This window comes from Halichoerus grypus, chromosome 3 (assembly GCF_964656455.1).
Source record: "Halichoerus grypus chromosome 3, mHalGry1.hap1.1, whole genome shotgun sequence".
In the NCBI taxonomy this organism is placed as follows: domain Eukaryota; kingdom Metazoa; phylum Chordata; class Mammalia; order Carnivora; family Phocidae; genus Halichoerus; species Halichoerus grypus.
In genome coordinates this window covers 202,170,841-202,190,070 of record NC_135714.1, presented here as the reverse complement: position 1 = coordinate 202,190,070, position 19,230 = coordinate 202,170,841, and the positions used below count along the sequence as shown (strand labels likewise).

Below are 19,230 nucleotides of genomic sequence, written 5' to 3'. Positions count from 1 at the left end.
TTTGTCTTTGGTTTAAATCTTTTGCCCATTTGTAAAAATTGGGTTTTTGTCTTTTGGATATTGAGTTACAGGTGATTTTTGTATATTATTCATATCTATATTTTTGGTCAGGTACACATACTGTAAATATCTGATCTCATTCTGTGACTGACTTTTCATTTTCTTTGTTGTGTCTTTCAAAACACACCAGTTTTTTATTTTGTGAAGTGCAGTTTTTCATTTTCTTCTTTTATCCTTTGTGTTTTTGATATTCTGTCTGTCTTGGCTTACTTCAAAATTGTGAATCTTTTCTTCCATTTTCTTCTGGGAGTTTATAGTTTTGGCCTTTATGTTTAGTTCTGGGACCTAGAGCATGTGTGCGTGCACGTGTGTGTGTTTAAGATGAGGTCAAAGGGTCTCTTTCTACAGTGATGACATTTGCTCCTTCAGAAAATATCTTTTGAGTACTTACTCTCTGCCAGGGGGTTACTGTTGTAACTAGACAGGCGTATCCACTCCCTTCATGGAACTTAGTTTTTATGAAAGAAACAAGTTTTGTAAGTGCAGGGTTTAGTGAATCCCCTGAAGGGAACAGGAGGGTCTTAGCCACGGCGCCCATTTGTCCTGGCAGTGGCTCTGTCCTGACAGAGGCCTCTTGTAGTTGGTGACCTGTGAGCTGAGGCACAGAAGACGAGAAGGAACTAGGTGTTCAGAGACTTGGGGACCAGTTTTCTGAGGAACAGGTCGTGGCCTGAGACCGGGTGATGCCAGTGTGTGTGAGGATCTCAGAGTGTCCGTGGTTGGGATCTCTGGGGAGAGGAAGCTTAGAGGCAGGGATGTGTTCCTGCAGGGCCGTGGAAGGGATTTGAATTTTACGCACATCTCTGTCTTTATTCTCAGTATGCCCTCTCCGTGTCAGACCTACATGTGGGGCTGCCTACTGGGCGGATTCTTGTGGATGAAGCACAGCAGAACTTGCTGTCTTCTGTTAACTACCTCCTGACTTCATTTTCTGTCTTGGTTTAGGTGCCATTTCTTTCCCTGTTGTGCCAGCCAAAGCCCTTTGAATCAGAATGCCTAGTTTCCTGTTCCCATCCTGTTATGGAGAGAGGGCCCCTCACACACAGGAAAGAGAGAAGTCAGCTATTATTACAAGGCTTGTAGTGAAACAGTGGTCCCTTTTTAACCCCTTCCCCCAGTTCCTGTTCCCCAGGGGTAACACCTCTCCACCCGTGCATCTTGCCGCAGCTCTGTCTTGACCTCTGCACTCCCAGTTACCGTGGCCCCACTGCTGCCTTACTTTCCAGTTTCCGACACTGTCTAGACTTTGTAGTTGGGAAATGCAAATTTAGCTCTTCAAGTGGCCATGTTCTGGGGGACCCCACACCATGTACGTGCCCCTACTCATTGCACCCACACTGCTTCTCTCCTGATTCGATAAATAAAATCCGCAGCTGATGAGCTAAATCAGCCGTTTTGCTTTACATTATTACAGCTGGGAAAGTTGTTTTTAGCTGAATCTGAAAATGCACACAGATATATTTCCTTTTGTGTGAAACTTTGTCCTACCTGAGCTCAGCCTGGTATCCTTGAGTCCAGCGCGTTCCTGGTCCTAGTCGTCTGAAAACTGAGCCTGTCACCTGCTCTGGTGGCAGGAGCGAGTGGGGTTCAGTGGCCCTGACTGTGGGCACAGTTAGGGGTGCGGCTGCTGTTTCTCAGACCCCCCCCGCCTGCTGCCGGAGCCCTTGAGGTCTGAGGAGAGGAGTTCAGTCCCTTGTCCTCCCTCGTCCAGCTTCCAGGCTTGGGTTTCCTTTTCTGTATTTGCTTTTCAGTTCCCCAGACATCTCTTATCTACTCTTTATTTCTGTTGGTCTGTGTCATTTTGTTTTACTTTACTCTCATTTGAATGGGGTTTCGGGGGCAGGAGAGAAAAACATATGTGCTCAGTCCACCAGTTGTAACAAGAGCTCAAGAACATTCCATTTTTATTTCTAAATACTGCTCATTCAAAGATCTCCACCCAGTCCCACAGCTTTGGTGAAACTTGTGGCATCTCCTACCCCCACAGTCCCTGGCCGGACTCCTTGCCCTCAGTGTTCCTGTCCTGAAACACATCTGCAGAGTGGCCTGTCCAGGGCCCCCCACCTCTCCTAGCACCCTGGGACCCACACCACGAGGGCCGTTGAAGCTCATGAGCTTGGCAGCAGATACAGCCCTCAGGGCGACCTGTGTGACCTCCTTGTCCTTAGTATCCTCACTCCAGTGCATGCACTGCAGTTGCACCAAGTGGTGTCTGTTTTCCCAGAATTGTCATGCTGTTGTTCGCTTTGCTGGGCTTTTGTCTGTGCTCTTCTTCCAGACGGAAGATCTGCATCCTCCCAAATCTGCTTCCTCATCAGAATTTAATCTGGTGGTCGCCTCCCACCTAAAGCTTCTCCTGGCTCCCATAGTACCATTTGTGCTCTCTCTCTGCCTTCTGCTCTACCTTGTTGTTGTTCTCTTATTATAATTATTGTGCTGTGTTTTTTTTTTTAATTTTTTGCATTTTTTGCAAACTTCTTTCATGGCTGGCTTAATAAAAGACAGTTGCATTGTCCTGTCTGCCTCTGCAGTGTATCGGGATCACACTCACACACACACACAGTTAGCTTTAACTCCATTGTATGCTCATGAGAGAAAAATGAAAAAGGCAAATGAAGCCTTCTTGTGCTAAAAACGGTACTGACCTCACATGCCCTCAGAAGGGGCTTAGGGACCCCAGGGGTCTTCTGACTACACTTTGAGATTCATTAGCCTAGTGGTAAGTAGTATTGTCAGTTTGGTGTGTAATCTTCCAGACTTTGCTTAAAATGAGAAATACTGTATTATATATAGTATACAGCATCATATTTACGTTTCTGAAGTTTCGTTTTTATTCTTAATATATTTAAGAGAGTTTTCTATATGAATTTGATATATTTTCCCTATTCTTTTTTTGCATTGTATTTTAATTATATTTTCAATTGTCATTTGCATACTAAATGTTGAACAGTGACAGGTTTATGAAATATAGTCGGACATGCGTGTAGGGGCTGTATTTTTAAAAGATTGAAACAACAGGTAGGTACGATTATTCTGTAAACACAGGAATGATTGAAGGCTTTTGATCAGGGCTGTAGAGAGATGAATAAAACGTTTTAAGCTTAATCTTTCAGTAATAATATGAATGAATGAGAAGAGTAGGAACTATAGGTAAGGAGATCATTTAGAAAATTATTGTAATTGTTTAGATTTGAGCGTCTGAATGCTTGGAAGTAGGTAATGGTCAGGGGATTCCCAAGACAGGGAGGGAGGTGTGAAGGCAGTGTAGGGAGAGTGGAAGTGACAGACTGATGACAGACAGTTACGGGTGGTGGGGCCCAGCCTGGAGAAGCTGGGATCGCCCAGCCAGCTCTCCGTTGAAACACCAGTTTTAGGGGCAAGATAATCTTTCTGGCCGAATTTCTTTAGGGCCCTTCTAGCTCTAGATTATTCCTTTGATGTCCTGTTTACTCTTCTACTATTCATTTATCAGCTTATGCTTATACCCTGTGTGTGCCCCGCTCTCCTCAGTCTGAAGGCTGTTACAAGTCTGAAGTCACTGCATAAAAACCGCTTCCCTTAGCTGCCTCTCACTTCTCCTTTACGCTTTAAAAACACTGTAGAGAGACTGTTTTGGAAAGTTGAATTTATTTTTTATTTTTTTAAGATTTTATTTATTTGAGAGAGAGAATGAGAGAGAGAGAGCGCACAAGAGCGGGGAGCGGGAGAGGGAGAAGCAGACTCCCCGGTGAGCAGGGAGCCCAATGTGGGACTCGATCCAGGGACTCCAGGATCATGACCTGAGCCGAAGGCAGTCGCTTAACCAACTGAGCCACCCAGGCACCCTGGAAAGTTGAATTTATATTGCCCTTTGTATTTGGTTATAAATGTACTTACTGTAAAAGTCATGTCTGTTCACATGGCCTGTGCATCTCTTAAATTGCTGACTGATACATGCGCTGATGCGATGCTGTGTGACTATAACAGGAACAAATTATGCTCTGTCAATTTAATTACGCAGATGCCGGACGGCTGGAGCACACATTGATGAAGCACTCTTCCCTGCAGCTAACACTAGGGAACACCTACCAAGCCTAATTAAAAAAAAAGTAAGTATGTGATTTCGACAGTGGCAATTATGAATGTATTCATTCTTTTATTCCTAGAAAATGACACTTTGTGGAATATATATATTATATATTAAGAGGTGTCCTAAGTGTTGGAGTTGATGATACTGTTCTTTCCACGTAGGGTTTTTAAGAAAGTTACAGACATTAGTGTATCCTTTAAATGCTTTGATGTAATTTGTGAGAAGTGGAAGAGCTGTGTCTGGCCAGTGGAAAACTAAAAGTTGCCAAGAGACTAGCAGACATACAGGTGCACTGGGAACTGCTTCAGAATTCAATTTTTTACGTCTGCAGCAAAATACCTGTGTTCTGCTGTTTAGCTGGAAAATCTCAAAAGTCGGATGCAGAAATACCCAAGTTATTTATTAAATAATTAAGTGCAAACATAAAGACACTGGCTTTCCTCTGAGGTCTAGTTCACATTTGATCCACAACATTTTTACTCTTTTATTATTTAAAAGTTTTAATTGTGATTTCTTTATTTGAGGTAAACTGGTTTACTAGGAAACGTCAGAGTTGCTTTGTTTTCACGTGAGGATCCCTGTTGGGGAGGAGGTTTGCAGACTGTCCAAACTGAGTTAGACAGACTAGACCCATACATTTCTTGTAGGTTAAGGAAGACGGTCCCGTGGGCGTCTCAGATTTTCTGTAAATGGTGAATCCTGTATCTCAGACATTTCATCTCGGGCAAGCTGGGATTTGCAGGGCAGTGACGGACAAACTTAACTCCGGTCTCTGTCCAGATCTCCTTCAATTAGAGTGATGGACAAACAACTCCAGTCTCTGTCCAGATTTCCTTCGATTAGAGGTGAATTAGAGCCTCTAAGTCCCCGCTCTAAGTGATAACGCCAAGCAATAGCTGTGTCTACCCTTTTAGAAGTAAAGGACTTATTTTAAAAACACATTAATAATATGAGTATATTTTCATCGTAAAACATTGGGTAAACACAGATAAGGCAAATACCTCTCTTAATGTCTCTTTCCTCAAAATAAGCAATTTTTGGTTTGACTTGGGTCCTTGCGGATGGTCTTCAGTACACGTACACTACAGACACATGCACGCACACGCACACGTACACACACATTTGTACAATGAGGTTCTGTGTTACATGTATTGTCTGGGAGATTGTTTTTTCCTTCTTCACGTAACAGTGTGTGTTTGACCATTTCATGACAGTATATAGTAGCTCTTCACTCTTCCATATTTATTATATGGCATCAGTGTGTCTTTCTTGGATTCGTGCACCCTTAAATGATTGTCAGTTTTTACTAAGCACGTTGTTTATGTGACATGTTTGAGTTTATTTCTCCAGGTGGATTATCTAGAAATGAAGTGACTGGGTCAAAATGCACATGCACTTTAACAGTTCCACCAATAGTGTACAGGGGTACCTATTTCTTTTTTTTTTTTTTTTTAAAGATTTTATTTATTTGACAGAGAGAGACACAGCAAGAGAGGGAACACAAGCAGGGGGAGTGGGAGAGGGAGAAGCAGGCTTCCCACAGAGCAGGGAGCCCGATGTGGGGCTCGATCCCAGGACCCTGGGATCATGACCCGAGCCGAAGGCAGATGCTTAATGACTGAGCCACCCAGGCGCCCCCAGGGGTACCTATTTCTTGACACAGTGACTAGTGCTGCATATTATTAATCTTTGTCATTTTCCCTGATCTGAAGCATAAGTAATGACTGCTTACCCACTTCATTTAAATGTCCACTTGTGCCTGAAAACATTCCCTTTCTCTTTTCTAAGTGCAGTTGCAAAGCGAACATGCAAAGCGAACATGACTTCAGACCATATTATTTTGGGCTCTTTGACAAGGTTCTCAGCTTCCCTCTCCCTTCTTTCTGTTGCCAGCCTGACTCTCTTGCTTGCTGTTCTTAAATTCACCAAGAGTACTTGTGATTTAGAGCCATTGCATTGCATATCTGTTCCCTCCATCTGGAACATGCTTGCCCCAAACTTCATGCGTGTGACCATTTTTCTAACTTTAGTAGGGCTTTGTGCCAGAGTTCCTGTCTCAGGGAGACCCCCTCTGACTGCTCTGTGTACAGTAGTGTCTCCTTCCCACTGCTCCAGCTGTCCTGATCCCACTCTTGTGCTGTTTTCCTGACTGTCCGGGGGACTCGCCCCTTTCTGACATACTGTAATAATGGTGGCAGTTAGCTGGGGTTCAGTTGCCAATGAAGATTCACAGGACCCTAAAGGATAATGTTTGAGAATCTGGGGAGCACCCTGGGACCAGGGAGGCCTAGGGGAGACTCTTGTGCTGGTCGTGTACCCCTGTTGTCAGTACATTTACCTCCCCCAACAGCAGAGCCCTCCCACTGGTGATAGGCAGTTGACCAGCTCTGGGAGTACAAATGCTCCCAGATTCTCTGGACTCATGGTTACAAAGCAACATTGTTCATTAGGACATTGCATGCTGTGCTTGTACTTTGGGGAAAACAGTTCAGGCCAGTTCCAGGCCTGCTGGAATTAACCCTCTTGACACACATAACTTCTATTTTACTTATTAATGATGTTTATTTTCTGTCATTCTTTAATAGAGTATAAGCTCCTGATAGCCAGAATCTTCTTCTGTTCCAAGACCAGTGCTTGACACATATCTTTTTATATGTGTCATATATTAAAAAAAAAAAAAATACATAAAAAAAAAAAAAATTCATTAAATAATGAATGAGAGCAAGTTGCTCAGTCAAGAACACAAGTGTGGGTGTGGGAAAGTTAACCGAAGACATTCTTTGGACATTAGCCTCAGGCTTCATCCTGTTTGTCACACCTTGTGTGTAGTTCGAGTTTTTGGGTTTTAAGGGCTGAATAGAATTACTGTGATTTAAGGCAATAAAGCAGGATTCAATATTGGTTCCTTTCTTTGGTAGTTAGAAAACAATTGTTTTTGTACTTTGTTACCATGTTACGATTTTGGGGGAGGGGGAAGGAGGAGAGATAATTTTAGAGTAACAAAAATAAGGAAAACGACTAATTTTGTTTAAGAACCTTCATGGAAACTAAGATTGCTGGGATCCTGAAAATGCCTCAGAAAACGTAGCTACTTATTGTACAGCCTTGCACCTAGTCTTTCAGTTCTGCTGCAGTTCTTAGGCACAGAAAGAAAGAAATATTGCTCTTTCACATGCAGTGCAAGAAATGCCTCTGTCAGAAGTCTTACTTGCAGTGTTGTGACAGGTATCAGAAGCATCGGGAACAGCTTGTCTCGTTACACAGCTGTGGTACAGTAGTATTCATTTTTATGTCCTTTCTGCACAGAGGAAGTGTATGCAGCCCAAAGATTTTATTCCTAAAACACCGGAACATGATAAAAGGCTTCAGAAGAAATTTGAGAAAATGGCTACCGAGCTACAAAGGCAGAAGAGAAGTCTGGGTGAGTCCAGGAATCCAGCGCGGTCCTGTGCACCTGTTTGGGCTGCCGGACGGCCGTGGGTGCCCCGCGGACCCGGCTGCAGGAGACAGGACCGCCGCTGCCAGAGGGCCATGGTGTGAGCTCATAGGCCAAAGTCTCCATCACTCACCACATCGATGGAGCTTTTTACTTCAAGGAATGACTATGAAAAAACAGATTTTGACTAAGAAGCCCTATTAGAATAAACCTCTGTTCATTTCTTTGTTACTTTGTATCTCACTTTGTGTTTTTACCTAATACTTGGTCTTTTTGTTTTGTTACCTAGAATAGGGAAATGTTAGATAATATATTCTTTCCTTTATTTCACTTTAAATATAATTTTTATCTTTCAATTATTCCTCACTAAAGCTAAAAAAAATGAAACACATTTCATTGTCTTTGGGCTTTCAGAATACCTATTTACACGTTAGCCCATAGTTGTATTTTTGCTCTTTTAAAGGTATATTTTCTTTTAACTTTGCCTTTTGTTTGCTTTTTTTTGCCTCCAGCAGTTTGAATTTTATGTTCATTGGTCCATTTTTCTTTTTTTTTTTTTTTAAAGATTTTATTTATTTATTTGACAGATAGCGAGAGCAGGAACAGAAGCAGAGAGAGTGGGAGAGGGAGAAGCAGGCTTTCTGCCGAGCAGGGAGCCCGATGTGGGACTCGATCCCAGGACCCTGAGATCATGACCTGAGCCGAAGGTGGATGCTTAATGACTGAGCCACCCAGGCTCCCGGTCCAGTTTTCTTTTTTTTAAATATCCTACTTGGAGTTCACAGAGGTGCTTGAATTCTTTTTCCCCCTTCTGTGCATCAGTTTGTATATTGTCTATTGATCTTTTTTTACAGTTCATTAATATGTTTTTCTGCTGTATTAATATGTTTTTTCTGTATTAGACATTAACATGTCTAATCTATAAAATCCATCTGTTCAGCTCATAATTTTGGTTATTTTATTTGCAGTTCTAGGGTTTCTGTTTTTTTTTTTATAGATTCTGTTATTCTGATTAAATCACTCACATTTTTTCTTTTCATCTTTCTTTGCTTCTATCTGCAATATCTAGAACGCCTATGTTGTTTTATATGATGTTTTTTTTCTCTTGTTTTTTTGTCATATACGTCCTGTCTCTTAGTAGGAATGGATGGTTTTTGTAATTGAAGGCAAGTCATTAGTTATAAAATATGTTTGAAGCTCTAGGCATTATTATTTTCCTTTTTATTTTTAAAGATTTTATTTATTTATGTGAGAGAGAGAGAGAGAGAGAATGAGAGAGAGAACACGAGAGGGGGGAGGGTCAGAGGGAGAAGCAGACTCCCTGTTGACAGGGAGCCCGATGTGGGGCTCGATCCTGGGACTCCAGGATCATGACCTGAGCCGAAGGCAGTCGCCTAACCAACTGAGCCACCCAGGAGCCCCGGCATTATTATTTTCTTAGACACAAAGTTTCTAGTTTCCTCTGCTAAGCAGTTGGAGTGGGGCCTTGTTGGCTTTATCTGGACTGATTTGAATAGGAGCTTCACTGACTTTTGGTAAGGCTTGGTAGACTTCTGATTTGACATTGATGCCAGAGCGTGGCCATCTAGACCTTTCCTTTTTTGTTTTTTAAGATTTTTATTTATTTATGAGAGAGAGAGAGAAAGAGAGACAGCAGGAGCAGGGGTGGAGGGAGAGGGAGAAGCAGGCTCCCCGTTGAGCAGGGAGCCTGACGTGGGGCTCGATCCCAGGACCCTGGGATCATGACCTGAGCCGAAGGCAGACACTTAACCGACTGAGGCACCCAGATGCCCCCATCTAAACCTTTGCACTGAAAGCCCGGCATGATAACTAGGATCTCTTCCCCTGACTGGTCCTGAACTTCCATTTTCATCTCTCAGTGAAAATACACCACAGAGAACTTTCCACCATTTCACAGAAGAATTCGGCTTAACTTTTAGTATCCTGCCGTCTGTAGCTTCAGAATTGGGCAACTTTCTTGAAGATAAAATCACATACGTGCAAGGACCTGTTTTCTACTACGCCCTGTTTAGTGGGATTTGGTGCTGCAAAGGCTTTGGTTTTCTCTTTAGTTTGTTGATGCTGATAAACACTTAGCTTGTGTCTTTGTTTCTCAGCAACTGCTGTGTGCCTGGTCGAAGACTGGACCTTCAGCCTCTGCCCCAGGCGTCTTAATGACAGATCCTCCTGGGGGTAAAAACATCCACTGCTTGTTAGCTGGCCTCTCAGGGCTCCTCCTCTCCAGAATCCTGACTCCTCTGGTCCTGGTCTCTTCAATAGTTCCCTGATGCTTTTACGCAGACATTATGTGTATTTTATATAGATTCTATATTTTCTTTTTCTCTGTGTAGGCATTAGTTGGTTTCAAGATACTTTATTTCTTTGTCTTGAATCATTTGTAAAACCTTAAAGCACTTGAACAGTGGCATAATCACTGTTGTTTATGATTGCGTTTTGCACAAGGCTACAGATACCACATAATGAACTTGGGAGATCTAGGTAGCAACAGGCTGCTTCTCTGGAATCAAAAAATAGGGGAATTTTTGTCCTGATGTGTTTAATCATAGAGTCATTTCTATTCTTTTTTTTTTTTTTTTTTTTTGAAGTATAATTGACCGAACATTAGTTTCAACTGTATGGTGTAATGATTCACTGTTTGTGTATGTTGTAAAATGATCACCACAAGTCCAGTTAACCTCTGTCACCATACGTATTTACAAAGCATTTTTTTTCTCATGATAGAACTTTCAAGACCCAGTTTCTCCAGCTACTTTCAAATTGTAGTACAGTGTTACTAACTGTAGTCACCATGCCATACATTACATCCCATGACTCACTCACTTTATAACTGGGAATTTGTACCTTTGGAGCCCCTTCACCCATTTTGCTCATCCCCCCACCCCAGGGCCTCAGACAACCACCAGTCTGTTCTCTCTACCCATGAGCTTGGTTGTTTTGATTTTTGTTTTCTGATTTTGTTTATAGATTCCACATATAGTGACATCATACAGTATTTATCTTTCTCTCTCTGACTTATTTCACTCAGTGTAATGTGCTCAAGGTCTATCCATGCTGTCACGAATGGCAAGGTTTGTTCTTTTTTATGGCTGAATAGTATTCCTCTGAGTGTGTATGTGTGTGCATGTGTGAACGCGCACGCACACGTGCATGTGTGTGTTTGTGTGTGTGTACATACCACGTTTCTTTATTAATCCATAGTGGACATTTAGGTTGTTTCCATGTCTTGGCACTTGTAAATAATGTTGCAGTGAACCTGAGGGAGGTGCAGATATCTTTTTGCAGTAGTGTTTTCCTTTATTGTTTTTTTCTTTAGTGTTTTCATTTCCTTCAGGTAAATAAATACCCAAAATTGGAATTACTGGCTCTTTTGGAAGTTCGATTTTTAATTTTTTAAGAAAGCTCCATAGAGTTTTCCACAATGGCTACACCAATTTACATTTCCATCAAGAGTACACAAGAGTTCCTTTTCTGTACATCCTTGCCAACACTTTTTATTTCTGGTCTTTTTGATAATAATCATTCTAATATGTGGTTAGAATCTCATTGTGGTTTTGATTTGCATTTCCCTCCTGATGAGTAGTGCTGACTCTTTTTTATGTACCTGTTGGATATTTGTATGTCTTCTTTGGAAAAATGTCTTGTTTAGATCTTCTGCCCATTTTTAAAATTGGATTTTTTTTTTTTTTTGCTACATGTATTCTTTTAATGATTGATAAAAATACTTTAGAACATCATGAAACTCTAAAGTACCATATGTGTTTTTTGTATTTCTCTTTTTTGCCTTTTTCACTACCTAAATTGTGTGTTTCAGACCAATCCCAACACATCAGTGTTACATGTAAGCAATTTTGGTAACTATATAATGCATGGCATAAAAATAAGAAGCACTAATTCCTCTACTTTTTTGTTGTAGTGTATATTGCCATATCACAAATTCTCTGCTCTGTATTTTGAAATTTTTCATGCAGAATTATCAAGCTTTATTTTAAATCTGTCATGGTAATGGAACAGAATTGACTAGAACATTTAGCTTGTATATACAGTACTGCCAGATAATTTCCAAAAACATTGCCTTTATCATTTGTTTTTTTGCAGAGTCATCCCAGTGCCTGAGAATCAGGCCTCTTTCTCTTGGTGCCATGCTGGTCCCTCCCTAACAGCCTCTCACTAACTGGTCTGCGCTGCTCCAGCCAGACACATGGAGTAACTCTTGACATCCCTTTCTGCCTGATGCCAGTTACCCACCATGATCCTTACCCCCTGCTTCTGGATGATTGCTTGACTCCTCCACTGATCTTTCTCTAAGCATCAACCCCATGGGAACCCTCCTAGTGGCTCCTTGACTGGGCCCTAGAGGCGCTGTGTCCTCAACCACCCATCAGCTGTACTTGTGTGAGAAGGGTGTAAACCAGAAGTCAGGTGCACACCCCACCCAGGGCTTCTACTTCCTCAGGTCATCATAAGGAAAAGTATTTCGGATGGAACCCTGTGTTTCACCTGCCCTGCAGCACCGCTCGCCCTCTGTGGTATGGTCAGGTCAGCCCTGTACCACTTTCCTGTCAGCTTTATACTCTTGCTTTTTGGGCCTTCTTACACCACAGTAATGGTGTATTTTAAAAGAATTTGGCAATATGGCACTAAAGAACTTTTATCTTTTTGGATCAAATTTATATCTTAATAAAAATTGCCTTTTAAACACTACAATATAAGGTATTACAGATAGAACTGACATGTCTGCATGTTGGCAGAAGTGTGGTTAGGGTTGTTCAGGCTTAAGAGTTGCAAAGAAGATGCTGAATGATTCTTGGTCTTTTTATTGGCGGGTGAGGGGAGGTGGTCAGAGCCCTGAAGTTCTCCTTGAGCATGTGCGAGGTATGGATTCCAGAAAAACACATACCTGTGCACCCACACCCAGTTTAGCCGTCATTTCATGGCTGACGGACTCCTGACCCCAAAGTTGATATGTGTGTCTGTTGAGGGTCGGAGAGGGTTGGTTAGTGGTGGTGGTTTCTGAGACCTAGAGTTAACACTGCTCCTAGAGGCAGAACTGTTTCTGCACCCATCTTAGGTTCTCAGCTCGTAGAACCTTATGTTGAACAAGGAGAGGCAATTGTGGAAAAGTAAGATATAAGGGAACCAAAGGAGGATAAGAGGTCCTTTAATAAGGCCTGTTTTACAGAATTCTCTTGGCATCAGCTCCCCTTCTCTGGTGATAAAGTGGAGGGGGTGCATCTTTCAAAGGGGAGTTTTATCTCCTGCCTTCAGGAAGAAGCTTGGGGTGGGGTGGGGAGTGTCAGAGCGCCTTTCTTTCACCTGCTGTGATTTAAGAGCATTCTGCTCAAAATAATCCTTATGCCAAAGTGACATGTTTGGGGTGATGTATTCTGTCGCTCTTCATCAGCATTTAGGAACCAGATTGCACTCTGGCTTTACCTTCTCACTAGTTGTGTGATCCTGGATATAAACAAGTTACTTAACTTTTGTGTCTTGGTTTCTTCATCTTTACATGGGGAGACTGATAATCTGATGCACTGGGTTTGGGAAAGGTTGAATGAAACAGTGACGTATTGTGCTTAGCCCAGTGCCTGGCGCACATTCCTCAGCAAACGTTAGCCAGCAGTTTTCGCACCAGTGTTACTGCTCGTGGGCTGGTGGGCTGAAGATAGACTGTTGGTAGCAGTGGGTAATGATGCTGCAGGGGACAAGGAAGACTGTGGGGGTGGGGGGCGGGGGTGTTCCTCGAAAGGAGTCCTATTGTTGAAGTACTAAACCTTCTGGCCTTTTATTTTTTTTAGCTAAATAAAGTTTTGTTTATTTTCAGATAATGATGTACCTGTCCTCTTATTTGAATCTAATGGCTCATTGATGTATAGTCCCACAATTAAAATGTGCAGCGGCCAGCAGAGTCTAATGGAGAAGAGATTACAGGAGATGAAGGAGAGAAGGGAGAACCTCTCCCCTACCTGTAAGTGCTCACATTTTATAAAGTGAAAGTGAGGCAAATTGTTGGGTGAGTAAGTTGTGCTAGAAGGGTTTTTTTTTCTCTCTACCTAGGTATTTTAGTTGTTTCTTGATTCTAACAGATTTTTATCTATTTCTGGGTAGACTTTGTTAATATTTTCTTCCAGAAAATCTTATGCTTCATTGAGATTTTTAAAGCCTATGTCGAGTTTATAGTTTTAAAGCATATATTTTAAGCATATATTCGGTGTGTAGTGTTGGATGTATAGGTTGAGAATCCTATTTTTTATAGCCCCTTTGTAATTTTTAAAATCTTTGGGTTGTTTTCCTTTAAAAAAAATAAATCAGGCTCTTCTTTTGAGGGAATCTGCTTTTAGACTAAGTATCTCATGCCTTAGTTTTTGTTTTTCTTTATTTCTGTTATATTAAAAATTCTTTTTAAAGATTTTATTTATTTGAGAGAGAGTGAGCAAGCTTGAGCAGGGGAAGAGCAGAGGGAGAAGCAGGCTCCCCACTGAGCGCAGAACCTGACGTGGGGCTTGATCCAGGGACCCTGAGATCATGACCTGAGCCGAAACCCAGAGTTGGCTGCATTAACCGACTGAGCAACCCAGGTGCCCCTCAAAATCTCTTCTAACTTTAGGGGCGCCTGGGTGGCTCAGTTGGTTAAGCGACTGCCTTCGGCTCAGGTCATGATCCTGGAGTCCCGGGATCGAGTCCCGCATCGGGCTCCCTGCTCAGCAGGGAGTCTGCTCCTTCCTCTGACCCTCCCCCCTCTCATGTGCTCTCTCTCTCATTCTCTCTCTCAAATAAATAAATAAAATCTTTAAAAAAAAAAAAAAGAAAAGAAAATCTCTTCTAACCTTATATCCTATGGTTTAATCCTTTTTTAACCTGATACATGTAGATTATTTTTTATGAATCTCATCATCCGTAATAGATTTGAGTAAGTTTTTTGTGCTTATTGTTTTATAGTAGGTCTGGGAAATGAAGTACCAGGTGTAAGTCGGTGTTTGTGTGGAAGAGCAGAACGTGTAGGCTTACCACGGGCTTCACCTGCTAACATGTCAGAGTTGTATCTGATGAAGTGTGCGATTGTGTTTTCAGCTTCGCAGATGCTTGAAAAGTCTCAGGATAACCCAGCTAACTCCCCATGGGAAGCTTCTTGGAACATTTCACATGATACTTTGTGTTCAGGTAAAATTATTTTCTTTTCTGTGATATATTTAAACTATGAGAACATGGTGCTTTTCTTATTTGGAGTATCTTCTGATGTCAAGAACAGTTGGTTAAAAACTAGAATTCATGAATTTTACCCTGAAATTAGGTATTAAAATAAAAAATAGGTATTGTAATACAATTAGGGCATAAGAAATTGCATGCTTTTTGAAAAGTGTGTTAAGCTTGTTGAGCTGCTAATGCTAAAAGTGTCTTGTATTTCTAGCTCCTCACGTGGAGACACGCAGGCTCCCTGACTTGGTGTGGGGACAGTGCCACCCCCACTAGGGGCTTCCCTCTGCTCCCTGCTGGTTACTTCCGTTCTTCTTTAGAAGGAGAGCCTTTAGTAGTTTTGGGTTAAAGGCTTCAGATTCCAGAAAATAGTGTCTGTGCTCTGGGAGCTTCTAGGCTATTGAGAGGGACAGATAGGAATACTAATAATAATAGGACACATGCTTTTGGGAACTTCTGGCAGAGTTCTGCGTAACAGAGGAGGATGTGTGTAACTAGCCCTGGTGAAGTGGGAGGACTCGGAGATTTTTCAATATCCGAGGTGGGTTTTGAGTAGGATTGACCCAGATTAAAGCGTGGAGTGAAGGCAAGGCCTGGAGGTAGAAACGTGTGTACAGTTTTCAGGAGATGGGTGGCAGCCTAGCAATGCTCTCAAGAAATGTATAGAACATGTGGGAAGTCAGAACCGTAAGATCTCCCAGGTGGTTTGCTTTTGAGTATAAATGCAGCATGAGGACTTGCGCGTGGAGGACAGGGAATTCAGGTGGGCTGCTTCGTGGAAGACTAGACCTTGATGTAGATGGTAGCATTAGTTCTTACCTTTTAGAATTATTGACCTCCTTGAGAATTTAATGACAAGGTTTGGATGCTTTTCCTGGAAGGAAGTGCACATGCATATGAATGTTCAGAAAGTGAGCATAACGGTTTTAGAGGTTTGTCCCCGCCCTCTCCATAGTCCCCATGCCCTTGATGCCCGGTTCCTTAGTGAAAAATGCTGGCCTGAAAGGTGTCCTCAGGTGGAAATGAGAAGAACCAGGATATGGTCAGTACTCTTTTTAACCAATAACTGTTTAAGAAGTACTGCTTTATCGGTTAACCGAAAGTTACTTTTATAATAATTGAAACCATTTAAAAAGTTAATTCTTCATTAATACTTTCCAGATGAATCCTTTGCTGGTGACCTGCACTCATCTTTTGACGATCTTTGTGGAAATGCGAGATGTGGAAGTCAGGAAGGGAAACTAGGAGGAATTGTGGATGAAATTAAAAGTGATGTGTGTGTTCCTTCACCTGCACTGAAGACAAGTAGCATCCATTCATCAGCATCTCCCAGTTACCTCAGTCAGTTAACTCCTCGGAAACCCATGGGTAGTCTTTCCAAAGAAGAGATTCTTCGGCCGGGAGATCCTGCAGGTGAGGTAGTCACCCCGGACAAGCAGGAAGCGGCCAGGATGGTGTTTGATGAGAAACACAGCTTGTCACCTATGTTATCTGCAACCAAACGCCGCCCTTCAGGACGTTCACGATCCCGGAGCTCTTCAGCAAAGAGAAAAAGAATGTCTGAGAGCTCGGATGCGCCCCCCGAAGAGAGACTGAAGAAGAAGGGGTGCGGTGGGAAGGCTGCCGGGCCACGGGTGCAGCTGTGGACGTCGGGAAGCCGCCTGCAACTCCCGGCCGGGCGTGCTGTTGAGACCCCTGGCTGTGGGGTGTCCTCGTACGATGATTATTTTTCACCTGAAAATCTTAGGGAAAGGAGTTCAGAGGCTCTTCTTCCTGGATTTCAGCCATCTGCAGGCCTTGCTCGGTTCAGCTGCAGGGGAGGTCTTTCTCAGAGGGAGAGAAGAAACCTACTGCACATGGCTGACTTTTCCTGCATTGGTAAAAATCCCAGGTCAGTCGACATGACCGATGTAACAGCAAAAACTAGCTGCAGTCTTCAGAAGCCTACACAGCCCACAGCAGACACAATGTGGGGTTGCCTGTCCTCTGAGGGAATGTGTGCTGCTGAAGGAACCCCAGGCTGTTGTCAGCAGGCTGGTGCTCAGAGAAGAGCAGGCCCGCATGCAGAGGGGAACAGATGCTGTCACGTGGATGATGAGCCCGCTCTGCCGCAGGGGCATGGAGGGGAGGGACTTGATGGCGATTTCACTCCTCTGGAAGGGAGCAGCGCGGAAATGAAAGAATTGCTGGACATGAGAAGCGTGCAGAAAGAAGATAGCACTTCTCGAATGTGGAATTCATCTGGCGGTGAAGCGCAGTGTGATCATGAGCTCGATTCTGTGGGTGATTGTACTGTGGACAAAGCTACAGAAGGAAGGGAACCGTCATCCAGTGGACGCGATGGAAGTATGTGAATCTCCTTTACAAGTACCTTTGTTGCAGGAACATGTGCTGGTGTGGCCGTCTTGTAATGTCATCACCACCTTTCCATACTTAAATAGTTCCTTTTTTCCTTTTTTTAATTTTAAAGAATGTGTGTGTGATATTTTGCAGTGATGCATTCTGTAGGGATAGGTGCTCACCCCCCTCTGGAGTTTCTAGGTGCCTGGGTCCAGTCCGCTGTTAGGAATACATCTGTCCCAAGCCTTTCCGTGTAGGGCCCAAGAGCCAGTGATGCCTACTGTGAATAGTTGACTAGAGCGGACACTCCCTTGTCTCTGGAGCCTCTTACAAAGATAACGTGACCTTGTGCACAGGAGTGTTCTGCTAGAGGATTGAGGCTGTTTATTTTAGAAGGGAAAGTAAGGCAGTGTAGGTATTGATTCCATCAGGAAAAGAGAAGGTACAAGAAAGTAAATGTGGAAATACATTACCAGTATTTATTTTGAAGAAACTTTGGGCAATGTTAGTTACAAAGAAAAAAAAAAAATTTTTTGCTCAGGGTAAGAAGTTCATTGTAAAAGGCCCTGTTTGGCTTCTATTTATTTTGCTTTAAGCGTATCACTTAAATAGATTTTCTCCTGTGTGTAATTTAATTGTGACCGTCGTAACGAATTCTGTAATTGTGGTAATTGTGTCAAAAGTAACAACATTAGAAAACATTTCACACTTTCTGATTACAAGCACAAATAAATGTCAGCAGTCAAAAGTGATGAAATCTTGAACTTTAACCATCTTTATGTAAAGATTAGGCTAAAATTTTCATAAGACCAACTTTATTCTTCACTATTTGTCTGCTCTCGCCATGATTTTAACCGCCCTTTTCAAGATGGAAAAGTTATGGGTGTGGAAATAATCACTGATGTGTATCTTTTGGTTGGGTATAAATTCCCCAAAATAGTCTCACATAAGAATTAATTTTGTATGTTTTTAACCTTATTTTTTTATCTTAGCTTTCTGAAAATAAATTTGACAAACTATATTTTATGTTGGGTTAGGCTTAGTATGTGTTTTCAAAATGTTTATTTTAAAATCTTGTTGACTCTAAGGTTACTATAAATCAGTAGATATATAGAATTGTTTTGGTAGTTAAGAATATCCTGTTCTTAAAGCTTACATTCTCATTTTTCTCAGTTTTTATCTTGTTTATTTTTAAAGCCTCTGAATAATATTTAATGGTGTGCAAATATAAATTAAGTGAAAAAAAGGCTGGTTTCAGACAGTGTGGTGCACCCCATAACCCCAGTGTTGTTAAGATAAGAGTGCAGTTCTCCTAGGAAGCAGGATGTTCTAGGACTCAGCCCCGTGTCCACCGTCCCCTGGGGTCTGGGGCGCGTGGAGGACCATGAGGGGCAAGCACTGGGCCTTCCAGGAGACTTCAGATTTCAGCATCACATGATGGGGGCTGTCACAGCAGTGGGGTGCAGCCAGGGCCCTGCGGTCACTCGATTTTACTCAGAGATGGAACAGACATTCTGTGTGGTCTAATATAAAGATATCTTTTAGAGTCGCCTTTTTTTATGTCATTCCACAGAGACAGAAGATCATTGCATGTTAGGGCAGGAGAGACTTATGTATTGTCGAGCCTAAATCTGATCCCTTTGTTTTAGAGTAAGAAAATCAAGACTCCCTGATGTTTTAAGTTGTCTACGATTGGCCCAGCTAGTTCCCCACCTCTGTCTGGGGGTTTTCTGCAGACAGAAGCGTAGAGCCTGCAGCTTCCTGTCGACAGTCCGTATATGCTGGAATTGGGGATCGGTAAAAACACTCTGTACATCAAGCGATGCCTCCAAATCGTCTATGTTGAAATAAAAGTCTTTTTTCAGTTTTTGTTTTCAGTTCACTTGTACTCATTGCCCTTGTTGATCTCTAAGGTAGATAGTGTGCAGTTAAGGTCACAAGAACAAGTTACAGGGAGGTTCACTAACAAATATGAGGAGAATAGGAACAGAGAGAGAAACTGTTATTTACTTGTTTTTTTAATAATCTCTGAAATTGCATTAACTAGTAATTTTTTTGTTTTTAAACTTCTCTCATTTTATAAACAATATGCAAATATATGCTCACTGTAACA

The 19,230-nt window shown here is 42.2% G+C and overlaps 1 protein-coding gene across 6 annotated transcripts in view; it reads left to right on the top strand.

The window, feature by feature from the left end:
• Nucleotides 1–19,230, top strand: part of MCPH1 (microcephalin 1) — a 251,872-nt gene that overhangs the window by 37,629 nt on the left and 195,013 nt on the right. For 5 of the 6 annotated variants that reach the window (XM_036081511.2, XM_036081508.2, XM_078069885.1 and 2 more), the window contains exons 4-8: nucleotides 4,061–4,148; nucleotides 7,436–7,550; nucleotides 13,408–13,551; nucleotides 14,655–14,744; nucleotides 15,939–17,123. In XM_036081511.2, the coding sequence (XP_035937404.1) occupies nucleotides 4,061–4,148; nucleotides 7,436–7,550; nucleotides 13,408–13,551; nucleotides 14,655–14,744; nucleotides 15,939–17,123 (1,622 nt within the window). Of the gene's footprint in view, nucleotides 1–4,060; nucleotides 4,149–7,435; nucleotides 7,551–13,407; nucleotides 13,552–14,654; nucleotides 14,745–15,938; nucleotides 17,124–18,766; nucleotides 18,995–19,230 lie in introns of those variants that run through there. The other variant, XM_036081513.2, reaches the window with a different exon arrangement.